The sequence below is a fragment of the Haemorhous mexicanus genome, chromosome 4, assembly GCF_027477595.1.
Source record: "Haemorhous mexicanus isolate bHaeMex1 chromosome 4, bHaeMex1.pri, whole genome shotgun sequence".
Classification (NCBI taxonomy): Eukaryota; Metazoa; Chordata; class Aves; order Passeriformes; family Fringillidae; genus Haemorhous; species Haemorhous mexicanus.
In genome coordinates, this window is record NC_082344.1 from 27,825,691 (window position 1) to 27,838,875 (window position 13,185).

The window sequence follows — 13,185 nt, forward strand, 5'->3', positions numbered from 1 at the left end:
ATCTAATTGTGGCCTTCCAGTACCTGAAGGGAGCCTACAAGAAAGATACAGAGGCTTTTTACAAGAGCATGCAAAGACAGGACAAGGGGGAATGGATTCAAACTGAAATAGGATAGGATTAGATTAGATATTAGGAACAAATTCATTACCGTGAGAGTGGTGAGACACTGGAACAGGCTGCCCAGAGAAGTTGTGGATGTGCCATCCTTGGAAGTGTTCAAGGCAGGTTGGATGGGGCTCTGAGCAGCCTGATCTAGCAGAAGGGGTCCCTGCCCACAGCAAGGGGGATGATCTCTAAGGTCTCTTTAAACCCTGTCTATTCTGTGATTCTACAATGGAAATATTCAGGTGAAACACAAGGTGACTTCATATACATAACAGATTATTGAAAATAATTTTATTTTGCTGAGTTGCAAGTACTTTTGTTAGACTTTTAAAAAGAGGCTTGGCATTCTTTTTCTCTACTGCTAGTCCTTTGCTTTGGGGTCTGGATTGTCAGAGGGTTTGTGGAAACCACGAAGATGAACTTCATGTTGTTTGTGTGCTGTATGAAAAATGGACCCAAATAAGACTGGATTTCTGTCTCTTTTAGCTGTTTTCTGTGAATGCAGGGTGTATTTCTGAGACACCAGATACAGTTTGAATGTACTAAATACGCAGATATCAGATAAAACCAGCTGTCACTGAAACATGTGAAACCAGCAAAGCACCTTAAAATGAAATTATTTGTCTGAACATAGTAGTGTGGAGTCACTGAACAAATGCATAGATTGTATTTTTGGGAGAGAGAGAAGAGCTTTCACTTAAATTGAGTTACACTTAAAGAGTTCTCAAAGTAGTTTACTGGCTGTAACCAAGTCCTGGAATTTGCTTAGAGAATGAAAAAATTATCATCTCTCTTTTAGGGAAAAAAGAGGCAAATTCTCAGATAGAACCTGTCGTCTCATTTGCTTTCTTTTACTTTAGCTACAGTATCACTGTCCTTCAGTTCATAAATTGCAAGATGTACCTGAACTGAAGGAATAATGCAGAATGTCCAGAGTACTGGGAGCAAATTTATAACAGTTGAATCTGAAAGCAAATGCATGCCCAGTGTGTAGATCTATTTAGAGTCAAGCAAAAATAAGAGAAGGATCTTACTTGGATTTGAAGACTAAATTCTGCAGAGGCTAATGATTTATCTGATTGACTGAGTGTAATTTACATGGCACCTGTTACAGAGTGGAAAACATTTTCTTTTTTCAATTTTCTTAAGTTTGCCTTTTACATTTTCCTGCTTTTGTTGATTATTAAGTGCCTGATATTACCACATGCTGTAGCAATGTTTTCCCACAGAAGTGCTTTGCTAGATAATTTTTGCTGGTTTTGTCTATGGTCTATGTTTTTAATAGACATAGTTGAATGCAGTACAGGTAATATCTGCTATTTCAACTGCTTTTCTCATTCTTTAGCTTTCCTATTGTTTAGGAATGCAAAGATTTTAAGAACCTGAATATTAAAACCCATATCTGAAAACTCTGACTATTCTTAGCACGTGTATGTAGAACATATTTTAGAAATACCATGGTATTTCACAGATTTAGACACTTTATCCTCTTCCTCTTTAATTCAATATATTTTTAAAAGTTGCCTAGATAGAGCAAAGCTCCTGCTAGTTTCTGTAAAAGAAGAAAAATTTCTGAGTATTTATCAAAATTCAGAGCAGAAGGGCAGAATCTCAGAAGTCACCAGAGAATGTAGAAATTTCTGTTACTTGAGTTTGAATTACAATATTGTGACTCTTGGCATCTAAAATGTAGTTCTCATGCAAAATGCAGCAGCTGTTTAAATGTTAGGGTAGCACTCTGCAGTGTGTACATGGAATACAGGGTAGAAAATGAGGAATGATGATGTGTTAGTGCTGGAGAGCCTGAGACCAATAATAAATCATAAATGCTCTGCCAGAAGCTTCTATGCAACTTAGAGTGCAGTCCATGACATCCTTGTCAGTAATCTGGAGCACAGGGCTTTGAAACAAACAGTACTGGATGTTCTTTTCCTCAGCCAGACCATGTTTTCCTCATTACATGAAAAGGAGCTGAAAGTTGCCTGGGCTGTGACCACATTCAATGCATTTCCTCAGTGCCTCCTGCATCCTCTTCCTTTCTTTCCAGATAGTCACTGATTCTTTCAGGGGTCCAAAACCTTGCTAAATGCCATTCTTTTGCTCTTCTTACTTAAGCCTCAGCTGTTCTGTTGTGCTAATCTTAAGCCTTCCAGAAGTGTTGCTCTTTCACTTGCCCATTACACTTTCAGGTGTGTTTCTGTCTAGCTGTTACTTATTCTGAAGAATTTGAAGCATTTCACACTCATGGATGATGTTGTGGTCATCCAAAACATATTTATGCTTTACAATGGCAAAATTCCTACCTGCTTATAGAATTTGCTAAGAGAATCTGAGATTTTCAGAGCCAATGACTTTTTCTTGTTTTAGATTTCAAAAAAAAAAAAAAAAGCTTTCATGTGTGCCATCTAGGAGAAACAAAAGCCGAAATAAACAGGTATGAGATGTAAAATTCTGTTGTATTTCCTGTCAGTCAGTCAGTCAATTAATCTTCAACCTCCTCTTCCACTTCCAGGGACCTGAGCATCTATGAACTCTCCTGCAGCTGGGAGTGTATCAGCACTACAGGCAGTGCTCACCAGCAGAAAACTGCTGCTTGAAATTAGTATTTTAATGAACTGATCTCAGCAAATGTAAAACAAAATCTCCCAGGCATTAAAGAAAAAAGTGGAGGGAAAATTAATAACTGTGAATTTCAAGAGGCGGGTGCTGGCTTGGCAAAGGAGTGGAGCTGGTTCAGGTCTTGGTCCTGCAAGCTGCCACAGCTCTTAGGGGCAGGGCCTAGTGGGACTTAGCAGTGTTTAGTTTGTGGTTGGACTTGATGATCTTGGAGGTCTTTTCCAACCTAAATGATTCCGTGATTCTCTGTCTCCTACTGCTTCATCTGCTAAGGGAGTGGTAATTTAGAAACTCCACTGAGAGTTCAAGTGTAATCACAGTCATCAAGTGAAAGAGAAGCTCTCTGGAGAATGGTTATTGTTTTGCCCAGGGAAAAAAAATCAGAAAAGCAAGAAAAATTCTTACCCTGCTAGATTGAAAAATTAACCTGTGTGAGAGATGGGAATGCATTTTTGGAGTTTGCAATGATTACACAGCCTGTGAAACAGTAGTGGATATTTTTTTCAGCAGAATCAGTACTATACAAGATTTGAAAGTCTTTCAAAAAATTGTGTGGGTGTGTGAAAAGTGAAGTAACAAGAATTGTCATTAAAGGAGAAATGAGCTAAAATGAGTCTGAGGAGAAATTTTATTTTTGAATGTTCAGAAGAAAAATCCCTTGATACTCAGTAGCTAGATTAGAGAACAGCATAAATGCACAGAAGAGGGAAAGTGAGCGCAAATTCTTCAAATGGAGACTGCAGAAATTTGATTTTTAAGAACATATTTTTGTATATACCAGTAAATTTAGTTGTGTGATTAGAAGTCTCCTTTTGCTTCTCTTGCAGTAAATGTTTCTGTCTCACAGCCATAGTCATGAAGGCTGTATAAAAATAAGTGAACAGTTATCAACACACTAAGCCTTTATTTACTCTGGGTGTTTTTTGTACATTTGTTTCCCAGTGGGTGTGAATTCCCACAAAGAGAGGGCTTCCACCCCCACCCCACCCACCCCCAGAAACTCAGTGAAAAGCTAACAAAGTTGCGAAGTTTGCTGTGATTTGATAGACAAGCATACAAATAAGTGTGAAATTGCACAAAATAATGTTGCAATTATTTGGGACCAGTTCAGGGATGCTGGCTGATATGCAGTGCAGCAGATTTGCTTGTAATGAAGTTAAAGTAAACATACAAATGAAATGGTTTAATAAGAGAGCCCAGAAAGAAATTATTTAAGATTACCATAGATAATTTCAAATGAAACAATTTCTTTTTGCTGTTATTAAAATCCCAGAGCTCAAAGTTAGATATTCATTGGCATTAATTTGTTTAGTTTCTTAATATAGTATAAATACTTTGTTTCAATGATACATTTGCTCCAGAGGGATCGCAAAATCATTTGGCAGTGGAAACATTTTATTTCTCATTTATTCTATGTAATCTCTCTTTTTTTGGTAGTTGTGTACATTTTATGTACCTTTAGCATAATGGAATGGGAACGCAAGAATTTTGTTATCTTTGATTATTGCAGAAAACATGGTAGCAGGTGAGACGGGACAAATTTTATGCAGAGGGAATTTGAGAAATTATTGTGAACGTCACAGTATTGTTTTTACTGTCATTTTGTGTCCTTCTTGGTTTTGTACCTTTTTTAGTTTGTGTTTTTTAATTTGTTAGGATTAGTGTGTTCAGCACATAAGCATGCTTGTCCACCAGGTCATGTGATGCTCCTGATTTGAATTAACATGAAAAAAAAGTAGAAAGTGTTGGGTTAAACTGAAACCCCTACAGATAAACGAAGCGATTATGCACACACCTATGACCCCTAAAAAGAAATCTGGGAATGATAATGCTGCAGTTTTTCACAGCAGGAACATGCCTTTGAAGGATTCAGAAATCTTGTGTCCTGCTCAGGTAGAATCAGAAGGGAATTTTAAAGATCATCTAGTCCACCCCACCTGCCATTTTCCACTAGATTATGTTGCTTAAAGCCCTCTCCATCCTGACCTTGAACACTTAAAACTGTTGGAATTTAAAGGCCTAATGGATGTATGTCAAAGGCAAAAGGGGATAGGGGTAGGATATATTTAAGATTCAACAACACTACTGTGTTTATTATGTCCAGACGTCTAATAAGAAGCTATATGGTGTAAACAGCTGTGTGAGGAAGGCATGAGGGGTTTGCAATAAGTTATGACTGCCTGCTACTCTGAGAAGTCATTCTGAGTAACAGATCACTCATTGCCTTTTGTTCCTAGAATGAGCAGCTTTATTCAAAAACAGTTACTGTTGTTAAATACCTGCTCTTTTTGTGGTCTAACTTGCATGGCACACACAGTTTTAAGTTAGTTGCCTCTTGCCCAGCTGGCTCATGGATGTTAGAGACACTGTGAGATCTGGTATCTGGTGTTGATGCTGGAAACATAACATTGAAAGGCATCAGTGAGAAAAGTCCCAGGGACTTCCAATGCCCTCACAGCTCTCCTGTAAACAAGTAGAGCAGGGAAGGGTGTTCTAATTCATTTCTAGGAGTTGGAAGCACTGATCTCTCTGGCTCAGCAGTGCTGCCTGGGCAGCTCCTGGGCACAGCCTGAGATGTGCAGGTGTGGTGTGGGGCTGAGGCTCTGCCTTCTCTCCTGTGGTGAAGCTGAGGCCCAGCTGGGCACAGGGTGGAGCACACAAGGCTGGCTCAGCTGTGCTTCCTCAGAGGGCAGACTGCTTTGCACATCAGCTTGCTCTGACACATGGGGAGCAAGCAGATGGCAGCAGCAGCAGTTTTGGCTGGAAGGATAATATATGCCATTCTTGGCTTTTTCTAAGACAAGCCTTGCTTAGGTCACAAGGCTGAGTTCAAGTGTTTCAAGGGCTGGATTCAGCCCCTGGGCTGGGCAGCCCACACTGCTTTAAACCCCTGTTTGTTTCAGTACTGCATGGCAGAACATGGGCAGGAAAGCTTCTTTCCACCACTGTTCTTCCCACCTGCCCAGCTTTACAACCAGGTTGGTTTTTGTCTTGGATTATAACACTGTATTGAATGATTCATTGCCATTATGCTTTAGGGTCTTCTTATGTTTTTTTGCAAGCCTGAGTTATCAAGCAAGCTAATAGGGTACTAAAGGTGTTTGATATTAATAAAGCTAATGAACAACAATGTTGGAGCTGTCCTCATGCATGCAATCAATTTTATGAAGCTCACTTTCTCAGTCATTTCTCCAGGTGCTCATACAGGACCCTGGGAAAATGAGTCATAAATACTTAAACACTTCCAGTACTTTGATGAATATTTTACATTGTAGAATATGTGAATATTCGTAATTAATGCAGACTTGAGAGTTAGAAAAATTTTTATAACCAGAATAGCTGGTCACTAGGCTCAGGGATGCAGTTAGAGCTGAGTGAAATAAAAGTGTTTACCAAATTGCCTGCTTGCAGTTCATGAAGACCTGAGAGTGCAAATGGAAAGTATTTCCTATGGTATACTAGTTCTGGCCTCTGCATTCTGGAAAGCTCTGGCAGGACAGTGATAATTGTCATAGTGTAGGCTACACCACAGAGAGGGTGAGAGAAAAGGAGCAAAACCTGTGAAGGTAGATGCCCAATGGAAATATATCCCTTTTGCTCCAGTTGCTGCATTGAGAGTCTAAGCAGACAGTGCTGGCAGGTCTGAGGAGTGGTATGGGCAAATCACCTGGGGCTGGGGAAAAAAAATCCAGCTGCTGTGTTTCCGTCCAGTTTCTCTGAAAGCAAGAACATTAGAAAGCAAATCTGGTACACCTATGACAAAGAAATGGTGGAAACATCCAGCCAAGGAAAACAATTTCTTCTGTCTTGAGGTGCTGAAATTACTTACCCTACATTTTGTTCTGTGCTTAAATTCACTCCCACTGGGAGGATGTTTTCAGTCTGTTTGTGTACCAGCTTGTAGTCTTTCACTGAGGTCCAGGTCATCTGGACTGGAAAGCATCTGCCTGGAAAGGAATACAGCAAGAGACATTATCCAACAAGTTTTTAATTGCATTGATAAGGTTTTGACTTTTTAAGAGAAGGAAACAGCTAGAGGGCTCTTTTCTGTGTAAACAAAGAAGAGGAGATCATTGAAATTGTCCAGACAGGGTAACCTTGGTGAGAGCAGTCTAAGATATGTTATTGTATCTAGTTTCTATGACAGGAATGGAAAATAACAGCATAATAGCAGCTTTAAAAAATTAAAAAGCATATCCAAGGGCGTACTTGCCTCATTGTGAAGGAAAGGTTGAAAGAGTAGCAAGAGAACAACCCCAAGTAGGAATATGAAGTCCACAGGAAGTAGAAGCTGTATCAGGTTACTAAGGTCATTATAGAATTGTAGCATAGGCACTTAAAAATACTGTGAGAAGGACCAAGGCACAAAATGAAATGGAGCTAAAAAGAAATCAAATAATAAGAAATGTTTTTAAAGGGTATTTTTCAACAATTCATTGTGAAAATAGGCTTATTAATTAGTATCATCTTGTCTCTTGTACTATTCAGTACAGTACCCTATTAGCAATTTCAATAATAGAAAGATTTTTCAAATTCCTTCCAAGTCCATGATCCAGTGTAGTGATTTATGAGTGGACACGCTCTTAATACAGTTCCATGAAATTTTGAAGTGTTTGCAGTTCACATCAACTTCTAGGTTTTCAAAGCTGTTGATTTTACTGTTCAAAGAAGACTGTTTGCCTCATTGAGATGTGCACTGAAGAGAAAAAAAGAAACAAAAGATGCTGAAAGAAAAAGTGCAAATGAGACCATCTCCTCTTGGTTTTCTTCTCTAATGATATTTAGAGAAAATACTCATTTTCTTTGGAATGCCCTGACTCCAAAGACATAGACATCCACATACCTGCTCAGCTGGTATGAGATGCTTTTAAAAGCACTGCTTTGCTTGAGTCTTGGCTCGGTGTGCTCTTGCAGCCTTTCTAGCAAGCCCATATAGACTGTGGTAGCTTTACCAGCATTTGACAACTTGTTTCTCAAAATCCCAGGAGGATCAGGGCTCCATATCAGCAGGGGGAGAGGGCAGCTGCTGCAATCTTTTGGACTGGTGCATCTCAAGGAAGTCACATGGTAGAAATTGCTGTTTCCTGGTGATCAACACTGGGTTCAACTCTGGGTGACTGGCAGTGACTTGAATGTTATCTTGTTGCTTAATAGTCAGAAGAGGATGCCTAAAAAACTGTTCCTGTAAGAAAGCCATGCTGCAGTTGTCCTCTGCTCTGAAATGCTGAGCTGCAGAGCAGTGGGAGACAGACAAATGAGCAATGCATTTCTTGGCAGAACTGCAAACTTTGAATGTTGGGAGTGGGATAAGAAGGAATGTTGTGGTGACATGTTATAAACAAATCAGGCAACCAGATTTGTCTCAGCCTTGGAAGAACAGGCCTTAGTGTGACTGGAGGATATTTTTGGGATGTCTACTTGCAAGCCTGAATTCTATCCAACAGGCAGCTGGAAATGCCCTAGAATGCAGAAGAAGATCAAATTGCCCTACACTAATCAGAAGTTCTTACTTTGTTTCTAGAAATATAAGGTATGGATATATTTTAGATATATCCATTTATATCTTATACATAAAGGCTAATGTGAGTTGTGATTGATCTATTTACCTGTGAGAAACTGTTTATAAATGAAGTGCTGATGTCCAGATGCTTCTCTTTCTTGCCATAACTTGATACAACATCACTGTTGGCTTAGATTCCTCTGAATTCTTTAATGTTTCACTCCTCACTATACCAAAAGGTAAATGCACCTAATTTCAATGGTGTCAGCCCCTGCCAGCATGGATGACTGTCTCAGTTTAACAAGGGAAAAATCTTTCAAACACGTGCCTTACAAAGATGGCTCTTCAGAAGAGCATTGTAAAAAGTACTGACAAGATGGTTATAATAATTTTCCTAATGAATTCCTGAGTAAGGTACTGAGATAAATCAGTTCAAGCATTGTTTAAGTGGAACAGTTTTGAAGCTATTAAAAAACTTAGGTATCTATTTTGACTTTGAGAGGTGGCATTTAATCTTAGGACTTGAAGCAATTTTAGTCTCTCAGAGGACTTTCAATGCATGCCAGCATTCCTGTAGCATCCTGAAGTAAGGGAATTACTTTGCTAACTCATAAACTAGTTTCAAACATTCAGAGCCCTTTTCCATAGTCCTTTGTAAGTAAATCAAAGATCCATTTTCAGCCAAGAAGGCTCCAAAAACTTGGAAGTTCAGCTATGCTACTACATTCAAGTTACGTGACCCCTCCCATATAAAAGAGACTTCAAACTTAAAAAGCAGTGAGCATTCATTCAGGGCATCATGGCAAGGTTTGCAAGCTGAGCCATGGCATTATTCCAATTTAGTTATGTTGATTTGCATTCTTAAATAAGGACTCTTTCCACTGGCTTTGGAGACACTGCGCAATTTTCAGCTGCATGGTGTCAACATGCCCAGTGTCAGAGGAGACTTCTGTCAATAATTTATTCATTATACAGAATTTTTTCCTAGTGTATACGTATTTAGTTAAAGACTGTTTCCATCTGTTCAGCTTCTCTGTGTCTCACAGGTCCGGGAGACTTTCAGAAATTGTAGTCAGGGGCTAAACTTCTGAATTGCATCCTGAATTCCCTACAACTCAGCATTATCAGTCAAGCAGCTATATACTAGTAGGACCTTCAGTCTTCTGAAACATTCAAATTTCACCTTGAAAGAATTTCCTGGGTGTGGTACTCCAGTGTCATAGCAGAAGAACTTAATATATCTAGATCTCTCCTTGCTTGATTTCTTCTACACACATCTCTTCACAGGAAGCGTATCAAAGTCCTTCTATAAACTCACAATGTACTATTATATTTAGCACATGCAGGCCTAAATCTTTTGAAAATAAATATTCTGAAAAGCCCTAACTTTGGGGCTTTTGAGAGGTATCGTGTTCCTGTGAAGCATAAAGGAACTACATAAATAATAGGGAAGTTCAAGAAAAACAAAATTCTCTCTCTGGTGCATACATTATATGGGCACAGGAGGCAGAGATGAATCATCTGTTGTTGAAGGGGAATACAGATGTGTAAAGATCCAGGTGTGTTTGTAAAGCCAGCCAGGGAGGCACCTGTTGCACAGTCTGGTGGCTGCAGTGTTTCAGACTAGTATTCAGGAGATGGCTGAGTAAAACAGCAGCAGGGAAGAAGGTATTCTCAGTTCCCCAGAAAAACCTGCCATTTCTCAAAATATTTTCCTCTTTCATGCAGTGAGAACTCTGCCCCTGGGTGGTGGCTGTGGGTGCCAGGAGGCAGCAGGATACAAACTTCTTCAGAGTCCAGCATGAGCTCCTGAGAATCACTTTCTGTGCCATGCAGAAGCTTATCAGTTCTTCCTTTTGACTTCACTGTCCACTATTCTACTTGTAATTAACCTTGCAGTCTGGATGATATATGCTGTTTCCCTGTCTTCTTTGGTGTTGGTGTATTCAAACCCCTGGAGTTAAGATTTTGTGATTCAAAACTCCTGATTAATTATTGAGGGCTCCACTGTGTCAATAGAGGATAGTTTTGTATCACACTTACATGAGAATCAAGGTCCTGCTGGGTTTCTTTAAAAAAAACTGACACTTTTTGAAATTCCAGTTGTTTCTGAAAATCAGTGATTGACAAATGTGTGTTCTATATTCTAGACAGCAGAACTTTCTGTAGTTGTGTTACAGGCTTGCTTTTCACTGGTGAGCAGAAGTTTGTACCTCTTCAGCTTGAGGAGATACACTGATAATGTTTTAGAGAGCCCATTGTTCTGACCTTCCCTGGGCTAATTTTGCACAGCTCTGTGTGAACGTAACAGCTTTCTAGAGGAACAAAACACCACTCTGCCACACTTGGTCACTGAGGTAGAACTCCAAACATGCTTTGCAGTCCCATTTCTAGTTTTTCAGCACACACATGGCTTTTGGTACAAACCACTGTTCGTAATGAGCTCCCCAGAGATTTCTTGCACCCTTGAGCTCTTCAGTCATGCCCTATGGACTTTTCTGTTGCTGATCTTTCTCTTAATCTTGGGAGCAGAGTTGGGAACTGTCTGGACAGCCCAGCAAAGTGCTAGGGAAAGGGAAAGGAAAAGGCCAATGAACTTAAATCCTTGCTCTGCAAACTTGATGTTTTGTGTGAGAACATGGTGTTCTTTCACTGTATCCAGAGATACACAGGGATGTCCTTTTGCCTGCAGTGTGTAGACCACTACATAGTAGGAAATGCATGATGTTTCTGTCTTCACTGTCCTCCTAGCAGAATGTTGTATCAATGGCATAATGTGAGGGCAGAAGATGATGCTACTAAAACAAATATTCTCCTTTGTTTTTCTTACCAGAGCTGTGCAGCAAGTGATTTCACTAATTGCAAGGAGGAAGTGGAAGACAGCGACACTTATGAGCTTATGTTAGGCTCAGAAGCTCCACCAGCTGTGGGTAAGTCATGTTGTTAGACAGCTTTGTTGGTACTGCTCAAATTAATGTATCATCTACTGTGTCAAATGAATGAATTCCTGGGCAGAGAGGGCCAGTTACTCTGACGCCTTCACTTTCCACATTACTGCAACTTCCAGGGAGGGCAGATGTCCTAAAAGGAGAAGGCAGCTGAGGGATTCAATAAAGTTCTTGCTCAGTAAGAGAGACCTCAGTGCAGCCACCTCTCCTTTTATACTCTTTAAATTTGTGATCTCCACTCTGAATCTAGAAAACTGCTGAATTCTCCAAGTTCTCAGAGAAGAACCTTCATAAAAAGGGGTGGGGGGGGGGGGGTTGCGCTGCCTACAGGTGCAATTGAGTCCTGTGTGCAGGCACAGATAGTTGACATTTTGCAGCTTGATGTTCCTACTTCCAGGCATAGATTGGTGACAAGCCTGTTGATGATCTGTGTGGTCGTATGCATTCTCCTTGAAAACTGCAAAGTTGCTTGTTTGCATTTACCAATGGCATATATTTCTGCATATATCTTACAGTATCATGGATCTATGAGACTAAATTTAATCCTCTTTTTATCTTGTTGACAATTTTATTTTTTCAACTGTCTCATACACATGAAAAGGACGTTTCTTACTTGCTGAGTTCCAACTGGTTGCTTTAGCACATAAGGGTAGATGATAGACACTGTGAAAAAACAGGTTTGCTCTGATGAAATTTTCACTGTCTCTGTCACATTGTATATGGGAACACCTCAGGGTGAACACCTGGAAAAAGAGCATGAATTGTACCACGTTAGCCAGGTAAATGCCCTAACCTCCCATTTGAATCAGTGGTGAAAGGCAGGCTTCACCAAAGGATAACTCAGAATGGAAACCTACCTCAAGGGCTCAGTAAAGTCCGCTGACAGATCGTGTAGTTTACTCTGTTACATTACTGAGGTCGACAACTAAAATTTTGATGCTGTACACAGTGATTAAAATGTACACTTTAACCTCCCTCCACTTTGTTCTTGGTCTGTGGACCAAGAGACTAGAGATAGAAGAGCTGTTTCCACAAGTCTACAGGCATGTCTCCCATGGACAATGTCTATTTCATTTTAGAGAGATTCAAATCAGCAGCCAAATCCCATTGTACAAAAAGCAGTAACACTGCTGTGTAACTCACTGATGTGTGAGTTACAGCTTTATTTTGCAAAGTGTTGCACTGTGCTCCTTTGAAAGTCAGGTAACAGAAATTCTGGAAGCAAGGAAAATGTGTGATTTTATTCTGACAACCACTCTAGAAAAAGTTTAACATTGCACACACGAAGATGGTGTGTATCAGAGTAGCAAGATACAACGAAAACTTCCACTGTTGATTTAGTAAATATTTAAAAAGCTCTTCACTGATGGTATGAATTTGACAGCTTTCCTGCTGTATCAGTTCATAAAAGTTTTATTAGCCATTGTGTTACTTCTGTAGGAATCCTTGAAACAAGAAGTGCTTCCAGATGGCAATTTTTAAATGAAATAATGCTTTCTTTAATATTAAAAGCCAAGCAGAACTCAAGAGATCAATATGCAGTTGGATTGAGATGCCAGCAAGAAGTTGAGGTGGATGAGGAAAAGAAGGATGACCTAAAAGACAGCAGAGAGGAGACAGAAGATGAGGATGAAGAGGAGGATTCATACAGCCATCACAACAGTCCTGGCAGTCTGTATGTCAATGTAAGGGATGAGCTCAAAGAGAGCAGGAGAGATTGCTTTTTCTGCAAGAGGCCACCCTGTCCTCCCCCTCGAAATCTGCCTGGCATCCAAAGACAGGACAATCTGCAGAATTCATCACAAGGTACGATCTTGGGAGGAAAATAACCCTGGATACAAACATGTGCAAGGGCAGAAAATGTACTGCTGCAGAGATTGGTTTGATCACTTCTAGCAGGACAGCCCTAGTGGTACAAAGCAAGCTTGTGCATTTGAGGCTCTAACTCTGCAAAACAAGCATCTGCAAGTGATCGTTGCTGTATCAAAATACTCATGACCAGGTTTGTCAGGTAA

At 39.9% G+C, this 13,185-nt stretch overlaps 1 protein-coding gene across 2 annotated transcripts in view; it reads left to right on the forward strand.

The window, feature by feature from the left end:
• The window catches only part of BANK1 (B cell scaffold protein with ankyrin repeats 1), a 136,165-nt gene that overhangs the window by 100,360 nt on the left and 22,620 nt on the right, over positions 1 to 13,185 (forward strand). For both annotated transcript variants that reach the window (XM_059844182.1, XM_059844183.1), the window contains exons 9-10: positions 11,056 to 11,152; positions 12,683 to 12,976. In XM_059844182.1, the coding sequence (XP_059700165.1) occupies positions 11,056 to 11,152; positions 12,683 to 12,976 (391 nt within the window). The remainder of the gene's footprint in view (positions 1 to 11,055; positions 11,153 to 12,682; positions 12,977 to 13,185) is intronic.